Source organism: Gopherus evgoodei, chromosome 3, assembly GCF_007399415.2.
Source record: "Gopherus evgoodei ecotype Sinaloan lineage chromosome 3, rGopEvg1_v1.p, whole genome shotgun sequence".
NCBI lineage: Eukaryota > Metazoa > Chordata > Testudines > Testudinidae > Gopherus > Gopherus evgoodei.
In genome coordinates this window covers 1,875,727-1,899,331 of record NC_044324.1, presented here as the reverse complement: position 1 = coordinate 1,899,331, position 23,605 = coordinate 1,875,727, and the positions used below count along the sequence as shown (strand labels likewise).

The following is a 23,605-nucleotide window of genomic DNA, read 5'->3' as shown; positions in this document are numbered from 1 at the left end:
GGGGCCGGGGACAGAGATACGGGGCCGGGAATGGAGCTGCTAGGAGGGCAAGGCCAGAAGCTGCCTGGAGCTGCCAGGGCCAGATGGGGGGGCCAGAAGCAGGGGGCTAGGAGCTGGGGACATGGCTACAGGCAGGACTGGAGCAGAGCTGGGGGCGGAGAGGGGCTCGGTGGCACTCCCTCCCTAGCCCCCTTGGGGGCTGACCCGGGCCCTCCCAAGCTCTCCCACCCGTAGGTTTCTCCGTGCCCCCTGGTGGGGCATGCCCCACAGTTTGGGGACCTCTTGTGTAGATTATAAGGCCCAGACGGATGCCTGTGATTGTCTCCTCTGACCTGCATAACAAGGCCAGAGAACAGCCCTGAATTACATCCTGTTTGAAGATGTTAGAAAAACCTCCGCTCTTGATTTAAACCTTACCCGTGGTGGAGAATCCCGCCTGACCCTTGGACCTTGTTAGACCTTTGTCTGCTTGCCTGAACAGCCCGCGAGCATGTGCAGGTACTTAGAGACTGCAATCAAGTCACCCCTTAGCCTTCTCTTTGCTGAGCTAAATAGACCAAGCTCCTGGAGTCTCTCACTATAAGGCAGGTCTCCCAACCCTGTCAGCGATCTTGTGGCTCTTCTCTGCATCCTCTCCGAGACCAAGGTGCTGCTACAACAAGAGGTGTGGGTCTGGACAGATCCAGTGTGGCTGGAGAAAAACACCTGGGCACCTATCCTGTGCAACACCCAGATTCTTATCCTGCTCTCCTGCCAGGAGAATCTGAGTGCCTTCCAGTCCAACTCCCACCTGTCACATTCCCCTCATCCCCCAGGGGGAGAACTGGATGGGCAACGGAGAGTTTTGTTTTGGTAGGGTCTTGGTTTAAATGTACACTGGGTTTATAGTCAGTGGGTCCCCGGGTCTGAGGCCGCAGGGAGCTGAGGATTCTGGGCGAGATGATGAGCAAATGATCTGATGGAGGACTCTGCGCTGGATGGGCCCCTGGGAGCCGGGGTTAAACAGGGTGGAGAGGATCCGGCACTTGCTAATCACACCACCTCATGCTTTTCTCCCAAAGATCTCCAAGCGTTTTACAAAGGAGGTCAGGCTCATTAGCCCCATTTCACATACAGGGAAACTGAGGCACCGAGTAGAGAAGTTTATTGCTCACCAGAGCCAAGACTAGCACTCAGGTCTCCCGAGGCCCAGTCTGGTGCTTTATCCGTGAGACCCTAGTACCTCCCAGAGCAGGGAATAGACCCCTAGAGTTCTCGTGCCCAGTCTCCTCCTCTAACCATTGGTCTGAGATCTGGTGCGGTAGGGCCTCAGATTCTTGCCCTTAGGAGCAGCCCAGAATAACAACACTTCACAACACGTCCCTTCAGCACAAAGGACTCCAGAGATTTGCAACTAAAATGTCGGGGTCAGGGGGGGCATAGTTTTTATTGCTGGGCGAGGCTGCCCCAGACATTCTAACCTGCAGAGGAATTCTTAAACCCTAGGGCTGAAGCAGCTTCCTATATCTTATCCCAGGAGGAATCCAGCCAGTGATTTCTCCAGGCCTTGGGTTTCTGAACATGCTCCTCACTTGGGAGGACTATGGGGCAGGACTTTTAACTGTCACTAATATTTGCACATCTCAGGCATCCCCCCCTTTGTCCCAGGTCAGGGGTGTTGTCCCGATTTCCGCAGGGAAGTAACAGGGTAAGCGAGGTATATGACCAAGTGTCACCAGTCGTGCCAGAGCTACAAACAGAGCCTGTCGTGTGCGCACCATTCCCTTCACGGCAGCCGAACCCAGGCCAGGATTTAGGATGGCCCCATATCATGGCACTAAGCAGTGGGAACTCAGGGTCAGTCTATGTCCAGCAGCCTCAATAAAAGATCCGTTCTATTCATTACAGCTGTGTCCTGCCTTCCATCCTTACCTGCTTGAGCCCACTCCCCTCCCAGAAGGGGGAACAGAACCCAGGAGGCCTGGCTCCTACCCCACCTGCTCTAACCATTATATCCTAGTCCCCTCCCGGAGCCAGGGCTAGAACCCAGGAGTCCTGGCTCCAATCTTCTGCTGTAACCACTAGACTGATTAGAAAACAACCCAATAAAACTTTGCTGGTTTTCCCAAGAGACTCCCCAGGCCCAACTCCCTTTCCCTCATGTAGTTTCATTGCCTAATACACTGGGCAGCGCTCCCTAGGGACACTATCCTTTGAGTGACCTTGGCGCTGCTGTCAGGTGAGCTTTGCTTTCATGCAGTGTCATCAGAGCTGTGTGTAAACACGCAGTGCTCTAACTTGGCCGGGCTCCAGGACAGGGCCTGTGCCCTCGAGACACCCACACCCCACTCCCCAGCTTGGCACTGACTAATCTCTCGGGAACAGGCCCTGATCCCCACATCTTAAAGCACGTGTGTTTGGGGGCGGGGGACTCTCTCTGAGGGGCGCACCCTAAGGTCTGTCTTACAAAAGCTCTTGCTCCCAGATGATGATAGACTCCCACTTTTTTCAGATCACTTGAAGCTCTGCTTGATCCCCTCTGAATTCGCTCCTGCATCTTAAGGAGCCACCAGGGACCTTTTGGGCACTTCAGATCTGATGATCACAAAGTTGAGGATCTACCTAGGAAAGGTCACTGCCTTGCTGTTTCTCTATCCAGTGTTATATATCCATCACTGTAATACCTGGGTGCTTTACACTTATTAGCAGATTTTATCCTCACATACCCATGGGGTATGAGCCCCATTTACAGATGGGGAAACTGAGGCACATGATAGACTATATGACTTGTCCAGGTCAATCAGGACAAATGCGGATGATGCAAGAATCTATCCCAGGTCTCCAAGCTGGTGCCCTACCCACTGGACCATCCTTCCCAGAGCTTTCTCTGCCTCTCAAAAGAGCCCTCAGTGCCATGGATTTCAATGGTGTGAAACTGAACAGCCAGAATGTTTCTTTGCCACCTCTCATCTGAGGATCTCAAAGCACTTCCCAAGCATTAGTGAATTAAGCCTCACAAGCCACCTCCTCCCCCCCTCAATATGGGTTGGAGTTGTTATCCCTGTTTTCCAGGTGGGGAAACTGAGGCACAGATAGCTGACGAGACACAGCCAATCAATTCTGGATGCTGCTCCCTGAATCTGACCAGTGAACCACACTCCTGTACAAAGCCCAGAATCCAACAGAGGAGTCTAGCGCACACCCCCCTCCCCTTCACCAAATACCAGACCACGCTCTTCCTAGAGCCAGGAAGAAAATCCAGCAGACTTGATGCTCAATCCCCGTCCCTAACCACTACACAACACGTCCCTCCTGCAGCTGGAGCTAGGCCCAAGGAGTCCAGATTTCCAGCCCCCCTCCCCCCGGCTTTAACCCACTAGACTCCCACCCCTCCCAGAGCAGGGGAGAGAACCCAGGAGTCCGGAGTCCCAGCCCCCCCGCTTGACACCCCCCCTCCCAGAGCAGGGGGGAGAACCCAGGAGTCCGGGGTCCCAGCCCCCCCGCTTGACACCCCCCTCCCAGAGCAGGGGGGAGAACCCAGGAGTCCGGGGTCCCAGCCCCCCCGCTCGACACCCCCCTCCCAGAGCAGCGGGGAGAACTCAGGAGTCCGGAGTCCCAGCCCCCCCGCTTGACACCCCCCCTCCCAGAGCAGGGGGGAGAACCCAGGAGTCCGGGGTCCCAGCCCCCCCGCTCGACACCCCCCTCCCAGAGCAGCGGGGAGAACCCAGGAGTCCGGAGTCCCAGCCCCTCCGCTCGACGCCCCCCTCCCAGAGCAGGGGGGAGAACCCAGGAGTCCGGAGTCCCAGCCCCCCCGCTCGACACCCCCCTCCCAGAGCAGGGGGGAGAACCCAGGAGTCCGGGGTCCCAGCCCCCCCGCTCGACACCCCCCTCCCAGAGCAGGGGGGAGAACCCAGGAGTCCGGGGTCCCAGCCCCCCCGCTCGACACCCCCCCTCCCAGAGCAGGGGGGAGAACCCAGGAGTCCGGAGTCCCAGCCCCCCCGCTCGACGCCCTCCTCCCAGAGCAGGGGGGAGAACCCAGGAGTCCGGAGTCCCCTCCCCCTCTCCAGTGCAGGGCAGAGGCCGGCGGGGCGGGGCCCGAACCTGCCCCTCCCCCCAGGCCCGGAGGCGGGCGTGGCCCTTGTGAGCGGGGCCACTGGCTCCGTCCCGCAGCGCGGTCAGGGGGTGACGGACAGCGGGGCCAGCCAGTGCGGAGCGGCCCCGGGCCTGCGCCAGCCAATGGGGGCCGGGCGGGCCGGGGACACCAGCGCTGCCCGGAAGCCGGCGGGGCACAGCGGGGAGCTCGGGAGCGGAGCCGCTGGCTGCAAAGGTGACCGGGGGCGGGGTGTGTGTGTATCCCCCTGGGTCCCTCCTCCCCCCCCGTGTATCCCCCTGGGTCCCTCCCTCTGTCCGTCCGCCCCCCCCGTGTATCCCCCTGCACACCCACCCACCTGTCTGTCTGTCCGGCCCTCCCTCCACCCCTGTCTGTCCGGCCCTCCTGTGTATCCCCCTGGGTCCCTCCTCCCCCCCCGTCCTGGTGTCCGTCCGACCCCCCGTGTATCCCCCTGCGCACCCACCCACCCACCTGTCTGTCTGTCCGTCCGGCCGGCCCTCCCTCCACCCCTGTCCCTCTGTCTGGCCGGCCCTCCTGTGTATCCCCCTGCGCGCGCACCCACCCACCTGTCTGCCTGTCCGGCCACTCCGTGTATCCCCCTGGGTCCCTCCTCCTCCCCGCCCCGTCCTGGTGTCCGTCCGTCCCCCCGTGTATCCCCCTGCACACCCACCCACCTGTCTGTCCGTCCGGCCCCCCCGTGTATCCCCCTGCACACCCACCCACCTGTCTGTCCGCCCCCCCCCGTGTGTCCCCCTGGGTCCCTCCTCTCCCCCCATCCTGGTGTCCGTCTGTCCCCCCCGTGTATCCCCCTGGGTCCCTCCACCCCGTCCCTCCCTCTGTCCGTCCGTCCCCCCTGTGTATGCCCCTGCAGACCCACCCACCTGTCTGTCTGTCCAGCCCTCCTGTGTATCCCCCTGCGTCCCTCTCCCCCCTCCCCCGTCCCTCCGCCCCCCCCCCCGTGTATCCCCCTGGGTCCCTCCTTCCCCCCCGTCCTGGTGTCCGTCCGTCCCCCCGTGTATCTCCCTGCGCACCCACCCACCTGTCTGTCTGTCCGTCCGGCCGGCCCTCCCTCCACCCCTGTCCCTCTGTCTGTCCGGCCCTCCTGTGTATCCCCCTGCACACCCACCCACCTGTCTGCCTGTCCGGCCACTCCGTGTATCCCCCTGGGTCCCTCCTCCCCCCCGCCCCGTCCTGGTGTCCGTCCGTCCCCACGTGTATCCCCCTGCACACCCACCCACCTGTCTGTCTGTCCAGCCCTCCTGTGTATCCCCCTGCGTCCCTCTCCCCCCTCCCCCGTCCCTCCGCCCCCCCCCCCCCGTGTATCCCCCTGGGTCCCTCCTCCCCCCCGCCCCGTCCTGGTGTCCGTCCGTCCCCCCGTGTATCCCCCTGCACACCCACCCACCTGTCTGTCCGCCCCCCCCCCCGTGTGTCCCCCCTGGGTCCCTCCTCTCCCCCCATCCTGGTGTCCGTCTGTCCCCCCCGTGTATCCCCCTGGGTCTCTCCACCCCGTCCCTCCCTCTGTCCGTCCGTCCCCCCTGTGTATGCCCCTGCAGACCCACCCACCTGTCTGTCTGTCCAGCCCTCCTGTGTATCCCCCTGCAGACCCACCCACCTGTCTGTCTGTCCGTCCGTCCGTCCGTCCCTCCACCCCTGTCCCTCTGTCTGTCCGGCCCTCCTGTGTATCCCCCTGCGTCCCTCTCCCCCCTCCCCCGTCCCTCTGTCCGTCCGCCCCCCCCCCCCGTGTATCCCCCTGCACACCCACCCGTCTGTCTGTCTGTCCGGCCGGCCGGCCCTCCCTCCACCCCTGTCCCTCTGTCTGTCCGGCCTTCCTGTGTATCCCCCTGCACACCCACCCACCTGTCTGCCTGTCCGGCCCCCCGGTGTATCCCCCTGGGTCCCTCCTCTCCCCCCCGTGTATCCCCCTGGGTCCCTCCCTCTGTCCGTCCGTCCCCCCGGTGTATCCCCCTGCAGGCCCACCCGTCTGTCTGTCTGTCCAGCCCTCCCTCCACCCCTGTCCCTCTGTCTGTCCGGCCCTCCTGTGTATCCCCCTGCGTCCCTCTCCCCCCCCGTCCCTCTGTCCGTCCGCCCCCCCCGTGTATCCCCCTGCACACCCACCCACCTGTCTGTCTGTCCGGCCCTCCCTCCACCCCTGTCCCTCTGTCCGTCCCCCCCCCCGTGTATCCCCCTGCACACCCACCCATCTGTCTGTCTGTCCTTCCCTCCCCCCACACTTCCCTGTGTCCCCCCACCCTATATGTCCCTCTGTCTGTCCCTCTCCCCGGGCATCCCCCACACAACTGTCAGTCTGTCCCTGTGCGTCCCCCTGCACACCTCTTTGTCTGTCCCTCCCTCCCTACCGTGCATATCCCTCTGTGTATCCCCCCCACACGTGCATCTGTCTGCCTGTCTGTCCCTGACCCATGGGTGCCCCTCCTTGTGTCCTCCCCTGCACAGCTGTCAGTCTCTCAGTCCCTCTGTGCATCCCCCTGGACACGCCCTGTCTGTCCCTCCCCCATGCATGCCCCTCTGCATATTCCCCCCTGCACACCTGTCCCTCTGTGCATCCTCCTGCACACCCCTCTGTCTATCCGTCCCTCTGTTTATGTGTATCCTCCCCACACACAGCTGTCAGTCCGTCCCTCTCTGCACCCACCCTGCACACCCATCTGTCTGTCTGTTCACCTCTGGTGCAGGTTCCCCTGCACAACCCCCATGCACGTTCCTCTGTCTGCCCCCCATGCACACCCCTCTTCCGTCTCTGTAATTTGCACATCCCAAATCTGATTCTCCTCTGTTGTGGGTAGCTAAACTAGTTCTGCTCTCATACTGACCTCTTAGAGGCTGCTTTCCCACTCCCCCCGAATTTTCGGAGGGGTGGGCGTGTGAGGCTTGGCGTGGGGCATTGTAACTCTGTGGGTCCTCGGTGAGTTGCAGTCTGCATGGGTCACCAACCCTCTGCCTCCCCCATTAGTTCTTTTTGCTGAGCTGCCAACCTTCCTGAGAGAGAGCTGGTCACCTCTGTGTGGCAACGCAGCGGTGTCTGGTGCTTAACTTGTGCCAGGGCTGAGCCCTGGTACCTCTAAGCTCAGCAGTTCATCGCCCGGGCACCTCTGAGTTTGCTGCATCAGTTATGATTATAAAAAAAAATTGCTTTAAGCCTCAGCTTCTAGTTGTTTGAGCCCCGGCACCTCTTTCAGCACAAATTTAAGCCTTGGCTGGCTGTCCTGGGCTGCAGGGCATGGGGTGGGGTGTCCCTGAGCTGCTCCCTACTCCTGAACTTTAAAAACTGAAGAGATCTCAAGGGTGGGGCAATCTAGCTGAGTCACTTTGTGCTGCCTGGCCTTGGACCCATCTCTGCTTAGGAGGGTGAACTGAGACGGGTTGGGTTGGTTTCACTTTGCTCTGAATCGATTTGATTAGCTGAGTTTTTTTCTTTCTCTGCAGATCTCTGTGTGTGTTTGTGTGTTGCAGGGGCGGGAGGGTCGGTGTTGGAATGGGAGTTGGGGTGGATTAGGCTCATTTCTTGTAGCAAAGCATTGTCCCCTGAATGTACCTTCTATCCTAACCCCCCCCCCCCACATCTCCTCCCACAGCTGCAGATACAGAGCTGGGGGCTGACCTGTAATTGCCCCTCTCCTGTAGGAGGGCTAAGGGTGGCTGGAGTGCCTGCTTGCCCATGCTCCTCCAAGGAAAGGTGGTGGTGCCAAAGGATGTCTGGGGTTAGTCTGACCTTGAGGAGTGGGGGAGCCTGCATAGGGACCCCTTCCCCCATCCCAATCCAGCTGTAAATTCTTGTTTCGCTGGTAACTGTTACCGAGCAGCATCTGGGGAGAGAGGAGAAGAACACAAGAGGTTTGGGTTTCAGATACTGCAGGTGGGGGTCCTTGCCCAGAGGTGATTTAACACTAATGAAATGGTGGCCTTGATTGTAAGGTCTTTTTGGCAGGGGGCTGTCTGGGGATGGACAGGACCCAGCACCCTGGGGTGGGGAGGGGAGCTGATGGCTTGAAGCAGAGATTAAGTGGAGTTTGAGGAGGGCTGTGGAGGAGCTTGGGGGGCATGTGGGGTGCAGCGTTGGGGGATGGCAGAGGAAGCCAGGGAGGTGATGGGGCTGGAGCAGTGGAAGCGGGAAGGTGTGGGGGTGCCCTGAAATAGCCTAGCAGCCTCTCCTGTTCAGGTGTCTCAGTGCCTTTGTCAGGGGGCAGGATGGTTACACCAGAGTCGGCCGAGCTCGAGCTTCATGCATGCCCCAAGCCACACCTGCTTGGCTAGATAGGAGGAAGCAGCTGCTGTACCTGTGATCCTGTTTGTTCCTCTGCCCATTTCTTTGGGTACATATGCTGCGTGGCCAACAGGAGAGGAGACTGTGAGGGTGCGGGCTGTGGACTTCTCCTCCTGGGAGGGATGGAAAATCAGTCACCAGCCTGAGCTGCCTCTTGATGAGGACATGGGGCCTGGTGGCTAGAGCGTTCGGCTGGCAGCCAGGAGACCTGGGTTTTACTCCTGGCTCTGCCAGGGTGACCTGGGACAAGGCAGTGCCCCTCTCCAGTCTCCTCTTCTGTCTTTTGTCTAGTTAGATGGTAGGCTCTCTAGGGCCACGTCCAGACTAGATATTAAAATCGATTTTAGATACGCAACTTCAGCTACGGGAATAACGTAGCTGAAGTCGAATTTCTAAAATCGAGGTACTCACCCGTCTGGACGGCGCTGCATCGATGTCCGCGGGTCTCCGTGTCGATTCCGGAACTCCGTTCGGGTTGATGGAGTTTCGGAATCGATGTAAGCGCGCTCGGGGATCGATACATCGTGTCCAGACTAGACGCGATATATCGATCCCCGAGCAATCGATTTTAACCCGCCGATGCCGCGGGTTAGTCTGGACGAGGGCTAGGGCAGGCCCTGATCTCTGTTAGGGATGCAAACAGCAGGCTGTCGCCATCTGGTGTTCTCTTATCCGAGCTCTAGGGCTGGCTGGGCTAATCCGCTGCTGCACCAGAGACTTGGTCCTGGGTGACCCATGCTTGCCCTGTGCTATTTACCCGCTTTGCTTGACACTGTCTCTTTCCCTCCAGGTGACAGGACACTTCTCCTCTCTAACCATGTCGGATCCCAACGCAGGTGAGGGGCAACAGGACCGATGGCAAGTCTGGCAGGTTTCTCAGCTGCTCCTCTGGCTTCCCCTCTGATGCTCCCCCGTTCTTTGCCTCAGCAGGGGAAAGAAGGGATATGGGGCTCCCTCTTTCCTCTGAAGCAGCAGGTTCAAATCTAGCCCAGCTTGGGTGGTCCATGTGAAATGAGCTGGAGGTTTTGGTGGCAGGTTCAGTGGGACGCAGACGCAGCATGTGCCTCATGCTAACTCTGCATCAGTCTTCCACTGCAGTGCACGAGAGGGAGATTCCCATCCCTGAGCTATTCTTTTTTGGTGACAAATCTGAAGAACTGTCCCAGATTGAGGTGTCAACAGAGGAAATTGTGAAATTAAACAGTAACTGTAATAAATCAGCAGTAGGCAGATTGGTTGGAACTATAGCCTTGAACAGAATTGTCAGCTGCAGGAGAGGGATAGCTCAGTGGTTTGAGCATTGGCCTGCTAAACCCAGGGATGTGAGTTCAGTCCTTGAGGGGGCCACCTGGGGATCTGGGGAAAATCAGTACGTGGTCCTGCTAGTGAAGGCAGGGGGCTGGACTCAAGGACCTTTCAGGGTCCCTTCCAGTTCTAGGAGATAGGATATCTCCAATTATTAACATAGATAAACATGATATGTTAGGGAAGAGTCAACATGGCTTTTGTCAAGAAAAATCATGCCTCACCAATCTATTAGAATTCTTTGAGGGGGGTCAACAAATATGTGGCCATGGATCAGCCAGTGGCTGTAATGTACTTAAACTTTTAGAAAGCCTTTGACAAGATCCTTTACCAAAGGCTCTTAAGCAAAGTAGGCAGTCATGGGATAAAGGGACAGATCCTCTCCTAGATCAGTAACTGGTTAAAAGATTGGAAAGAAGGGGTAGGAATAAATGGTCAGTGTTTACTGTGGGGAGAGGTAAATAGCAGGGTCCCCAAAGATCTGTACTGGGACCAGTGCTGTTCAACATGTTCATAAATGATCTGGAAAAAGGGGTAAATAGTGAAGTGGGAAAGTTTGCAGGTGATCCAAAATTACTCTAGATAGGTAAGGTCAAAACTGACTACAAAGAATTACAAAGGGATCTCCCTAAACTGGGTGACTGGGCAGATGAAATTCAATGGTGGTAAATGCTAAGCAATGCACTTTGGAAAACAAAAAATCCCAACGATACAGTACATGCAAAATGATGGGGTTTAAAGTAGCTGCTACCACTCAAGATAGAGATCTGGAAGTCATTGCGGATAGTTCTCTGAAAACATCTGCTCAATGTGCAGCGACAGCCAAAAAAGCCAATTGAATATCTATCCCTTTCCTAATGGTTCCTAATAATGAGACCGAAAATATCATATTGGTATTGATAAACCTGTGGTACACCCACCCCTTGAATACTGTGTGCAATTCTGGTTGCCCCATCTCAAAACCGATACATTAGAAGTTGGAAAAGTGCAGAGAAGGGTAACAAAATTGTTTGCGGGGATGGAACAGCTTCCGTATGAGAAGAGATTAAAATAACTGGGACGGTTCATCTTAAAAAAGATGGCTAAGGAGGGATATGATAGAGGACTATAGAGTCATGACTGGTGTGGAGAAAGTGAATAAGGAAGTGTTATTTATCCCTTCTCATAACACACAGACCAGTGGTCACCCAGTGAAATTACTAGGCAGCAGGTTTAAAACGAACAAAAGATAGTACTTCTTCACACAGTGCACAGTCAGCCTGTGGAATTGGTTGCCGGGGGATGTTGTGAAGGCCAAAAGTATAAGTGGCTTCAAAAAAGAGTGAAACGTTCCTGGAGGATAGGTCCATCAATGGCTGTTAGACAAGATGGTCAGGGCCACACTCCATGCTCTGCGTGTCCCTAGCGGCCTCTGACTGCCAGAAGCTAGGACTGGAAGTCAAGATGGATCACTGGATAAATTGCCCTGTTCAGTTCATTCCCTCTGGCGCACCTGGGATTGTCACTGGGCTAGCTGGACCAGTGGTCTGAGCCAGCATGGCCGTTCTTATGGCCATGCCCCCCCTGAAGCTGAAACACATACAGAGGGTGGAGTCAGCTAAGCCAGTGGAGCTGTTCCTCTAGCTCAAGCAATTGCAGCTGATGCTCTTAAAACCCCAGGACCTGGTCAGTTACCCCTTCTGGCAACCCACTGGGGGCATCATTGCAGTCCAGAGAGGGCAACTGCCCCTGCAGGAACCAGGGGACCCCCCACACTCCCCAAGCAGCAAAGGCGGCAAGCAAAGCTAGGGAGCAGCAACCAAGCCTAAAACACTTGGTGTCGCTCCCCTGTGCTGTCACGGGGGGGGGGAGGGGACAGGGGGCAGTGAGGTGGGGAAGTCCCAGTGTTGCTGCAGAGTGGAGCTGAGAGCAGGGCAGTGCTAGGGGGCGGGATATTGCTCCAGGATGTGTCTCTTCTCCTGCTGGCTGTGACACTTGGTTTATTCTCCTTTTAGGACAGCCTTGTGCCTACCCCGGAGCGGCCTTTCCTCCCAACCCCATGTACCCACCTGGCTCCAATCCTGCCTACCCGCCTTCTGTGAACCCTGCTTTCCCCCCAGGCACAGTGCCCCCTGGCTCCTATCCCACCCCTCCAATGGGGGTTCCAGGGCAGCCTGCATACCCCCCCGGCCACCCCATTCAACCCCCTTTTCCCAGCCAGCAGCCTTGCTACCCTCTGGGTCCCTACCCACCACCTGCTCCTGGTATGCCCGGGGGGATGGGTATTAATCCCCTGATGCCTGGGACCGTCGTGGTTGGGACCCAAGTGCTGGACAAGAAGGCAGCGAAGAAGATGAGGAAGAAGATGAAGAAGGCTCACAAGGTGCACAAGCCACACAAGCTGCACAAGCATGGAAAGGTCAGTGCGTGTGTGGGGGTGGTGGTGGTGGGGGAATGGGGGTGCATTCTGGCATAGTGGTCAGAGGTACGTGCTGGGTAGGGGGAGGGAAAGGAGAAAGCTAGTGTGTTGGGTTTTTTCTCAGTACCTGTGTGTGGGTTGGGTTCCCCCTCGCCCATCTGTTCAGCAATTAGTGCCATCACTGAACCTTGCCAGGGAGGGCGGCTGGTTCGCTCAGGACTTGGGGTGGGGACCCTTGCGCATCCTGGATGCTGGTTTGAGTCCAGCCAGTGCTGCTGGTTCCTCATTACATGAGTCTGGAGGAGTCTTGGCGTAGTTCCTAGTCTCTGTGATTAAGGCACCCCCCACTCCCTTTACAGTGTGGGGTGGGGGCAATGCAAGTAGAGGAACTCCTCTGGGCATGGCAGGGGAGCCCCTGTACATGGATGTGTGGCCAGGGTGGGGATTAGACCCATGACCCCCTTGCCAACTACACAAACCTTGTAACACTGGGGGAGGGTGGCAGTGGTTGGTGGGATGGGTAGGCGGTCCCCCTGTGGGAGCTCGCCCTGCTTCCATGGGCAGCAGCTCAGGGCCCTGTTAGCAGGGTGCCCTTTTCCTTTCTATTCCGAGCCATCCACCTGCCAACAGCATGTCAACTCCCTGGGCTGAGGTCCAAGCCTCATGGTTTCTCTCTCCCTTCCTGCAGCATTCCTCTTCCTCCTCCTCCAGCAGCAGCAGCAGCAGCGACTGACTGAGGCTTCCTTCCGCCACACATGCTTCCCACAGACCAGACAGTGATCTTCCCCTGCTACAACCAAGCCACTGGCTGACTGGACCGATCCCAGCCACCTCCCTAACAGCCTGTATAACAGGGCTAGGGACAGAGGCTAAAATCCCCAAGAAAGACCGTGGCACAGAACAGGGAGCCCTGGTGAGCCATACGCTAATCTGGATGTCACTGATTGGATGATAGAGGGCACTGGTGCAATCAGAGGTGCAACTTATCATTAAAAGCAGGTGCACTAGGGGTCGGGTGTTAAAATGCAGGAGCCCTGTAGCAATATTACAGTTGGGACTCTGAGCTTTTTTACCTTTCATGACAAGTCCCTTCTGGACTTAAAAATTGGAGCCTCCCAACTCACAGCCTATGCCCCGTTCATGATGTGACTGCAGAATAAGTCCTTGCAAATCAAAGTATCTACACCAGCAGCTCCCTTCATTTCTATTCTGGCTCGTTCTGACTGGCCTGCAGAAATCTGGGGATGTTGCTGACTGGCTGAGAGGCAGGTTTGTTTTCAAAGACATAAGGAAGTTGGGTATCTAAATGACTTTGGATAAATCTGCCCCCAGTTGTCCGTTTTCTGGTGGGATGTTCCTTTTGGGGCTGAGGGAGGAGGTAGTCTATATAGAAACTAATCACACAAAGTCTATATAGTATGTATAAAAACTAATCACAGAAGTGCTTGGAATAATAGCTCTGAATTAAAATTCCGAATGTCTTATGTCGTAAATGAATGTACAAGATCAGGGATAACTTTATACGAGTTTTTTAAACTTGATTTTAGTATGAAGATTTGTTTTTTCCCTCTCCCACTTCCCCTCGCCCCGCTCCTCAACAATGATCTTGGAAGGAAAGGGTTAGAGGCGGGGCCGGTATTCCAAGAGGTCCCCTTGGTGGGAGGTGTAGGAGCTACCCAAATAGAGTCTGTCTGACACTGTATAAAACAGAATGCAGCCATATCTCATCACTAACACAAACGCATGGCCTAAGAAGACTAAAAGTCCCAACATGTTGTGCTCCCCCTGTGTTCCCAATTGTTGGGCTGGAGCATGGCCTACTGGGATCTGTAGTATCTGCCGGCTGTCTCTTCGTGCTGAAGAAGATGACTCAGCGCTGCAACGTGGAGCTATGTAACATGGCTCAGGGCTATCTTTGGGATGGTTTTGGAGCCTGAGCTCTGCACATGGGCACAGAGAGGACCAGGATGAATCTGGACTAGCCATGACGGCTGTTGCATGGTGCTCCCGTGCAGACTTTATTTTAATCCCTCTGGCTGTGGAAGTTGTGTCCTCTACCTGCTCTATATTTGTATCTGTTCATCGCTTCTCCAATAAAGTTTTTTGGTTTTCATATCGAGCTGCAGTCACTGTATCAAAGGTGCTGGTGACTTCCCAGAATTGCTGCACCCTTCCCACAGGGGGGCGTCTGCTTTTAATTGCAAATTTAACTGGCTGGGCAGCGGGCATTCCTGGGTTCCCCATTTGCAGAGGACTGTTGCGGCCCTACATAAAGAGCCTTGACTCTTTAGTTCAACCCGAAGCTGCTTGTGCTTTCAGCTCTGGAGAGCCCCAGTTGAATCCTCACCATCAGCCAAAATGGCAACCGTCGCCTAAACATCAGATTAAACTTCCTGCCACCTCTCACCACGTCTCTGGTTGCTTCCCGAGTCTTGGTCAGTGTGCCAGGCTGAAGCTGCTATTCTGGGCTGAGCTCTATGTGAATGAGACCCCAGCCTGCCCTCAAGGTTTGCGCACCCTTCTACGGGCTTGTGCTGTGTTCCTATGACTGCAGCTTCTGATTTGGGATCTGCCCCCGCCTCCCTGTGTTGGTAAATCTCCCAGTGTTTGGTGTGTTTTTTCTTAAAGCCCCAGCTCCTGAAGTCATGATTACGTGAGAATTTCAACTTTCATTTTAAAAAAGTTTCTAGCCTTCAGAGAAAACTAAAAGCTTAAAAATATGCCTTTTTGTTGCAACTTTTCTTTGTGTTGTGGTGAACCAGGATCCTGGATCAGGACCCCACTGTGAACAAAAAGATGGTCCCTGTCCTAGTGGCTTAGACCAGTGGTCCCCAACCTTTTCGTCTGGCGGGCGCCAGATGAAGGACTGTGGCAGCAGTCGAGCATCCGCTGAAATGCTGCCGAATTTTGGCGGCGACGCTTCTCGATGACGTTGCTTGACGGCGGCAAGCAGCGTCACCGCCGAATTTCAGCAGTATTTTGGCAGATGCTCGAGCGCCAACCATGGCACCTGCGGGCATCGCGTTGGAGACCCCTGGCTTAGACTAATGGTTCGCAATCCAGGGGTCCACATACCTATGGGGGTATGCAGAGGTCTTCCAGGGGGTGCATCAACTCATCTAGATAGTCGCCTAGTTTTACAACAGACTACATCACAAACACTAGCAAAGTCAGTACAAATTAAAATTTCATGCAGACAATGGCTTTTCTACTGAAATGTAAGTATAATATTTATATTCCAATTGATCTATTTTATAATAATATGGGAAAAATGAGAAAGGAAGCAATTTTTCAGAGCTAGTGTACTGGGGCACTTTTTTATTTTATGCCTGATTTTTGTAAGCACATTGTTTTTAAGTGAGGTGAAAGTTGGGGGTATGCAAGACAAATCCAACTCTTGAAAGGGGTACAGTCGTCTGGAAAGGTTGAGAGCCACTGGCTTAGATTTAGAAATTAGATTGCAGATAACACCCCCTCCCCCCCCAAACACACACACACACAAAATCTTTTGGCAGTCTCATGGGTTAAGCAAATCTCATGACTTTCAGCGGTGATTGGCTATGCTGTACTTCAAGTCCTGCTACAGTGAATGCTCATCATTGATCCCAACATGTTGTTAGTATTAATAAACTAATGGGGGGAGGGATAGCTCAGCTGTTTGAGCATTGGCCTGCTTAAACCCAGGGTTGTGAGTTCAGTCCTTGAGGGGGCCATTTAGGGACCTGGGGCAAAAATCTGGCTGGGGATTGATCCTGCTTTGAGCAGGGGGTTGGACTAGATGACCTCCTGAGGTCCCTTCCAACCCTGATATTCTACGATACAAATTTATATCAGCAGACAGAAATCAGTATCCACTGAACAACAGGGCCCTGCCAGGAACTGCAGCAGCAAAAGGAGTCAACTCGGGCTGCTGCTCCCAGGAGCCAGCACCCAACACTGGCAGCACCTCCTATGCAACTGTACCACCCTGTCCCTTCCATGCAGCTGTCTGCGTGACTGTGTCTCATGTGTGGGGTCTATACAGCCACACCAGACTGACCCCAGGTCTGGGGGCAGTACACAGGGAGGAGCTGCCAGCATCGAGCACTGGCTCCTGGGAGCAGCAGCCCCACAGTTCCTGGGAGAGCCCTGGCAGTTCAGCAGATATCAATTTCTATCCATGGATAGCTGTATCCTTGGATATATATTTGTATCTGCGCAGGGATATGAATATTAAATCCTGCTCCAGATAAAAAACGAACAATATAACTGGTCTCTGGCTGCCTTTGTCTGTGCTCTGGTCTATGCTTAAGATTTAGATCAACCTAGCAAAGAGTCCTGTGGCACCTTATAGACTAGCAGACGTATTGGAGCATGAGCTTTCGTGGGTAAAAAGTATTCTTTTACAGATCCAGACTAACACGGTTACCCCTCTGATAGATCAGCCTAGCTGTGTCGCTCCAGGCCATGGGGAAACTCACACCCCAAGCACCGTAGTCAAGCCAACCTAACCCCCAGGCTAGCCGCAGCTAGGGTGACAGAAGAATTCTTCCATCAAGCAAGCTACTGCTGCTCCAGGAAGTGGATTGCCTGGAACCCTTTTGGTGAATGTAAGAAGCATCTACGCTACAGCACTTCATGGTACCCCAGCGGCATCCCTAGTACAGACATGTTCTCTATCTTACAGCCTGTGTCCATCTCAGCACCAGACTGGATCCCAGCGGACGTGGGTTTTATCCTGGCACATCACGCAGTCACTTGAGCTGTGCAAACACCAGTGGGGTAGATGCCTGCGCTTGTGGTGAATGGGCCCTCCTGAGGCTATGTCAACACTACGCTGCTGCAGCGCCATAGTGTAGCTGCTTCCTATGTGGATGCAAGGGGGTTTCCCATTGATGTAGGTAACTCACCTCCCTATGGGACGGTTGCTAGGTCAACAAAAGCATTCCTCTGCCCACCTGCCCCTGTTTACAGCCGGGTTCAGATCTAACTTCTAAGCATAGACCAGGCCTGAGGACAGTTGACGCAGGATTTGTTTGAAGTTACAGACACTGTTATTGTGCTGCTAATACTAATAATAAAGATTTTTGTGATGGCTGGGCTCTTCTCCGAGCGGCCAAGGAAGCTGGCTTCTCCTGGGAAACCTGGGCAGCTAGCCACAGTGGGCTTGGCCAGAGGAGAGAAACTTAAACTGGGAGACAAGCCTCGAGTGCTGTGACGTCAGGCTTGCTTCTGAGCTCAGCTCCCACTGGTGTAAATGGGGAGCGATTGCACTGAAGTCAAGGGAGTGATTCTGGCATCAAACCAGAGCTCCAAGCACAGTGTGAACAGCCCCCTGTAATTTTACTGGGCTGCAAACACTGATGAAGAACTGTGCCAGTTTCACCCTCAACAGTTGCTCTTTCCCTGCTAATTTATTTTAGCAGGTACATCTGGCTATTCTGGGAGTTGGGGTGGTGCCAGCCCTTCCGCCCAGCTGCAGAAGCAAGGGCCAGGCTTTCTTGCTGCCTGTAGTGCTCTGGGATTAAAGATATAGTGCTGACTAATGGAACGTGATGGACGAGGGCTGCTTGCAGGAGCCCAGTAACCACGGAGGGGAGATGGTAGGGGAAGAGAAGAGAGATGGTCATGTGGCTGCGACACTGGCCTGCAACAGAGGACATCTGGCTTCAATTCCCAGTTCTTCCTCTGTGCAAATTGCTGGATGTCTCAGCATCCCTATGTATAAACTAGAAATAATACTTCTTGTTCCCTTCTGAGTTGCCCTTGTCTATTTAGATTGGAAGCCTTTTGAAGCAGGGACTGTGTGTCAGCTCCCGTGGACCTTCTCTCATATTCTAGAGTGGTGTCAACCAGGGGGAAGTTATATCAGCAGAATAATAATCGGGCTATAGCTACGCTGGTCGATTGCCCCATGGTGTCAAGCCCCCGTGTCTGAGCAGTACTTAGCGTGATGGGGCTCTGATTGCTGCTGCAGCTTCTAGGAGTTAATACAGTACAAAACAGCTAACAGCTTGGGGGATAGCTCAAGGCCGGGCCTGTAAAAACTAGCGCAAGCTGTAATGGTGGGGGAGTTGGATGCTTTGTATAAATCCAGCTGCCTTGGGAAACTGTGATGGACCCACAGTAGGGAATGGGTGAGTTGATATGTTAAAGAGGAACTCCCTTGTCCCTTTGGCCTGAGCAGTTAGCTAGTAGGTGGGGGCCTTGCTGAGTTCTTTCTATTTGGAGACAAAATGGTCAGAGTCAGATCCGTTCTTTAATGCAATCCTGCTTGTTTACAAAGAATGCGCACGGAGTTCTTTTTCCCTGGACTCCATAGAAACGAACAGCAGCAGACAGTTTCCTTGCTCACAGTTCCTTCCAAGCCTGCTGCTCCAGCTGGGCCTATGCCCCAAGGAACTCTGGATTTAGGAATTGCTTTGCTCAGTGTTCCAAGGCCTAAGTGGCGTGGGTGTCTAAATCCCATTTTTCAAAGTGACACAGGAACTTTGGCCCAGATTCTTAAAGGTGTTAAGGCAGGGGAATTAGGTACCTAAATACCTCATCTTTCAGTGATATTTAGTCTTCTCAGACACTTCTGAAAATTGGACTTGGCCATCTAAGTCATGTAAGGCCAGATCTTTAAAGGTATTCAGATTGCTACTGGAATTTTCAAAAGGACCTAGGCCCCTAACACCCTATGGGTGCCTTTGAAAATCCCACTAGGTGCCTAAATAGTTTTAAAAATACATCCCTTAGGCTTTGCAATTCTGAATGGCACAGTTTGTTGCCATGAAACTGCCCCAAAGCAGCGTGATTGGTCAAAAAACCTACCTCCCCCACCTCATAATAGTGGAGGGGTGAGAATTTGCATCTGTGCATCATGATGCTGGGTGGGGTTTGAGCCAAAATGTCATAGTGCTGGGCAGGGCTTGGGCCAAAACGTCATTGTTCTGGGCAGAGTTTGAACCAGAATGTCATTGCGCTGGGCAGAGTTTGAGCCAAAACATCATTGCATTGGCCACAGGTTATAGTCCAAGAAAAAATACGTGGTCAGAGGCAAGAGGAAGAGAATCACAGGCTCCAGCTGTATGTAAACTGCCACCCATCTTAAAAAGCACACTCTCAAAATTGCTGATTTACTGCCAGTTGGGCAACTGATGGAATCACAGCTTAGTCCTGTTCAGACTTTGCCTTGAGACTGATTGCCTTGGGCAGTAGCTTCAATCATCTCCAGCTACCTTGCTCCATAAAGGGGCTTAAGTGCTCCTTTGATTTATCCAGAAAGAAAGGCGGTCAGAGCACCCATTAGCTTTAATGAGATCTATAAGTATCGGGGTAGCCGTGTTAGTCTGTATCCACAAAAATAACAAGGAGTCTGGTGGCACCTTAAAGACTAACAGATTTATTTGGGCATAAATACAGAACTTTTACTCCATGCCTCTGAAGAAGTGAGTTATTTTTACCCACGGAAGCTTATGCCCAAATAAATCTGTTAGTCTTTAAGGTGCCACCAGACTCCTTGTTGTTTTAATGAGATCTATGATTGTCTGTGGATCAAAGACACCCGTGATGGCAGCTGTGAACACATGCCAGGGCTCCTCCCTGGTGGTCTAACAGTGAGGAGTTAGTGTGAACAGCTTCCTGCACAGCACTATTTTACAATGATTAGAATGTTACAAACAAAGCTTAAACTGAAATAAATAAGTAGAAAAATAAAACACAACATTCACAATAATTAGCATGTTGACAATTATGCTGTAATAATGCGTGATAACACAGAACGGCCTTTCTGTTCTTTCTTACCACATTTTAGAAGTTTCCTGCTACACTTTTAATCTTTCTGAGGCTGTTTTTTTTCTTCTTCTGCACGGTATTTTTCCATTCTCCCAAGAAAATATAATGAAACAGTTTTTACTCTGACATGCATCCAACGAAGTGAATATTCACCCATGAAAGCTCATGCTCCAATATGTTTGTTAGTCTATAAGGTGCCACAGGACTCTTTGCCGCTTTTACAGATCCAGACTAACGCGGCTACCCCTCTGATACTTTCTACTCTTTAGATTACAAAATACTGTTGATCCGACCTTCTATCCACGTCTCTGTGTCGTCAAAGGTAATGCACCTGCAGGAACGTGTATGTTAGCTAAGAATATTTAGATAAATTAAATTTATTTAATTGAGTAGGGCCTGATGAAATTCATCCAAGAACACGTAAAGAACCAGCTGAAGCAACCTTAGAACCCTTAGCCATTGTCTTTGAGAACCCATGGAGAACAGGTGATTTCCCAGAGAACTGGAGAAGAGTAAACATAGTACCTATCTTTAAAAATGAGAACAAAGAGAACCTGGGGAATTACAGGCCAGTCAGCCTAACTTTCATATCTGGAAAGATACTAGAACAAATTATTAAAAATCTGTTTTAAACATCTAGAGGAGATTATAGTGATACAACCAACATGGATTTGGCAAGAAAAAATCACGTGAAACCAACCTAATTTCCTTCCTTGACACAGCTACTGGCCTAATGGGTAGGCGGGAAGCTGTAGATATGATATAGCTTGATTTTAGGAAGGCTTTTGACACAGTCTCACATTATAGTCTCATAAGCAAACTAGAGAAGTATGGTCTACATTAAATTACTATAGGGTAGGTGCAAAACTGGGTGAAAGACTGTCCTCAAAGAATTGTTATCAATGGTTCACTGTCAAATTGGAGGGACATATTTAATGGGGTCATCATGTAGGGGTCTGTCCTGGGTCCAGCACTATTCAATATTTTCATTAATGCCTTGGCTAATGGAGTGGAGAGTATGCTTACAAAATTTCCAGATGACACCAAGCCAGGAGAGGTTACCAGCACTTCGGAGGGCAAGATTAGAATTCAAAATGGCCTTGATAAATTGGAGAATTGGTCTGAAATCAACAAAATGAAATTTATTTAAGACAAGGGCAAAGTACAACACTTAGAAAAGAAAAATCAAATGCATAGGTACAAAAGGGGGAATGACTGGCTATACTGCTGAAAAGGATCTAGGAGTTATAGGGGATCACAAATCAAGTATGAGTCAATATTATGATGCAGTTGCGAGAAAGGCTAATATTCTGGGGTGTATTAACAGGAGTGTCATACCTAAAACATGGGAGGTAATTGTGCCAATCTGCTTAACACTGGTGAGGCCTCAGCTGGAGAACTGTGTCCAATTGTGAGTGACACACCTTAAAAAAAGATATAGACAGAGGAAAGCAACAAAAATGCTCAAAGGTTTAGAAAATGTATTGGGACAGATTAAAAACAGTAGAAGTGTTTTGTCTTGAGAGGAGAAGACTCACAGGGGGACCTGAGAACAGTTTTCACATGTGTTAGGGCTGTTGCAGAATGGCGCTCAATCGTTCTCCATGTTCATGTTCTCCAAGTAATCAGCTTAATCTGCACTGAGGGAGATTTAGGTTAGATACTAGGAAACACTTTCTACCTATAGGGCTAATTAAGCTCTGGAATAGACTTCCAAGGGAGGTTGTGGAATCCCCAACATTGGAGGCTTTTAAGAGCAGACCTACATTTCTGGATTCTATAACAGTGGAAGGCAAGGAAGGGTTTAGGTGTCTTGTTTTCCACCTAACGCCTACATACAGCTTCAAAATCCAAGGAAATTCCCCCTGCAGAAAACCAGTTAAAAACCAGTTCAGCTTGCTTAAAGGCATCACCTGCCCATACACACCCTAAAATCAGGGAAAGATCCAGTTAAGAGACAGGTGGTTTTAAAGGGCTCATTGACACTAGAAAGTTAGCCGCTTTAACTGTATTGGTATAAGATGCATATACCGGTGTAGCTCATTCCAGTGTGGGAAGGAAAATAAGCTACACCAGTATAAGGCCCCTTTATAGTGGTATAAATGTGGCCCCACTAAGGGTTGTACTGGTATAACTATATCGGTAACAAAATCACACCCTGAACCAACATAGTCATACTGGTACAAAACTTGTGCCTAAACCAGGGCTTATTTAAAACGTATTAACGTCCCAATTTAGATCCTTTGTGAACGAGGCTTATGTGTCTGTGCAGCGCCTAGCATAATAGGACCCTGGTCTCAATTGGGATCTGCGGCCTAATGCAAATAATCAGCAGTGAGAACAGTTCAGGTAGTTTTTAAATAAAGCTTAATTCCCACACATCACATTGGCTGCTTTCACTGGCAAACTCTAACCCTCCATAAATGAGTAGCCTCCACTTCTCCCACCAGGAAAAACTGTGTGTGTCAACTAGACTGATTTAGTTAAAGCAGCAAATCCCACATGTAGGCTTGGTCTATACTTAAAAGTTGGACTGACATAACTACATTGGTTAGGGGTGTGAAAAATCAACACCCCTAGCACTGTAGATATGCAGACCTAACTCTCAGCGTAGATGAGGCTAAGTCAACAGAAGAATGTTTCCGTCAATGAAGCCACTGTCGTTCAGGGACATGGCGTTCCAACGCCTACAGAAAAACGCCTTCTGTCATTGTAGACTGCATCTACACTATGGGGTTTTGCAGGCATATCTATGGTGACTTCACGGCTTTTGGTACCTGCACTACCTACACCACAGCTACCTCGGTTATGTCTATACATACTGTAGTCACACCCCAATTGCAGTGTAAACATATCCTTACAGAGGCACTGTACTCTAGGGGACAGGGCACCAGATGGGACACAATACTTCCTTTGGTTGTGTCTTTCCTCCACAGTTAACTTGAGTTAGCTTGTCTACACTTGAAACGCTACAGCGGTGTGTAGTGCTTCAGTGTAGACACTCACTACAGACACAGGAAGTGTTCTCTCATCACCATAGTTAATCCACTTCCTCGAGAGGCAGTAGCTAAGTTGGGAGACCAGTTCTTCTGTCGACCTAGTGCTGTCTACACTAAGGGTTAAGTTGGCTTAGCTGCATCGCTCAGGGGGGTAGATTTTTCGCACCCCACAGCGACATAGCTGGGTCTACTTAACTTTTGACTGTAGACATGGCCTTAGTCTAGCTCAAGCGAGAGCAGCCATGGCGCAAAATAACACTCCAGCTGCACAGAGTGACCATGCTAGCAGCTGTATCCTCTACGAATTTAGGAGCCTAAATACTTTGGAGGATCTGGGCCTAGCCCAGTGTATCAAGTTGGATTTGCTTCTGAACAAGGCCCCTGGAGGGGGCTGCTATGGCACAGGCCTGGCAAAGATGTCAGCACCATCTCAGCCTCTTCATTCAGCCTCCCTCCACTGCCCCTCCCCTCTGCTTTCTGCCCCTTTCTTCTGCCCTCTCCACTGACCCTCTCCTGTCTTCTGCCCCCAGCCCTCTCCCCTTCCTTCTGCCCCTGCCCCCTCCCCTCCTCCGCCCATTCCCTTCCCTCCCTCCATTAGCTCGCTCTCTCTCCCCACCCCCTTCCCACTTTCGCCCATTGTCCCCACATCCCCACGCAGCAGCGCCTGGGAGGTCTGTGAGCGCTCAGCCTGCAGGTGGCGCTGGAGCCCACCGCTTTCCCTGTGGCACGAGGGACGCTCTATCTCCCTGGGACCCATTCGTTCCCTAAGCCCG

General features: G+C 52.7%; 1 protein-coding gene across 2 annotated transcripts; it reads left to right on the top strand.

The window, feature by feature from the left end:
• The first annotated feature begins 2,542 nt into the window (after positions 1-2,542).
• PRR13 (proline rich 13) lies at positions 2,543-14,193 on the top strand. Of its 2 annotated transcripts, none has more exons than XM_030554462.1 (4): positions 2,543-2,610; positions 9,163-9,208; positions 11,672-12,075; positions 12,764-14,193. In XM_030554462.1, the coding sequence occupies exons 1-4, from the start codon at positions 2,578-2,580 to the stop codon at positions 12,806-12,808; spliced, it is 528 nt and encodes a 175-aa protein (XP_030410322.1). In that variant the 5' UTR covers positions 2,543-2,577; the 3' UTR covers positions 12,809-14,193. The 2 variants fall into 2 exon arrangements, with proteins under 2 accessions (XP_030410322.1, XP_030410323.1); XM_030554463.1 differs by lacking the exon at positions 2,543-2,610 and adding an exon at positions 4,213-4,306.
• The last annotated feature ends 9,412 nt before the right edge of the window (positions 14,194-23,605 follow it).

Excerpts from the sequence above, each read along its gene's own strand:
- PRR13 (XM_030554462.1), top strand. The coding sequence starts at position 2,578 with ATGATCACAAAGTTGAGGATCTACCTAGGAAAG. Across the intron at positions 9,209-11,671 it reads CATGTCGGATCCCAACGCAG|GACAGCCTTGTGCCTACCCC; the intron begins GTGAGGGGCAAC and ends TTCTCCTTTTAG. Across the intron at positions 12,076-12,763 it reads AGCTGCACAAGCATGGAAAG|CATTCCTCTTCCTCCTCCTC; the intron begins GTCAGTGCGTGT and ends CCCTTCCTGCAG.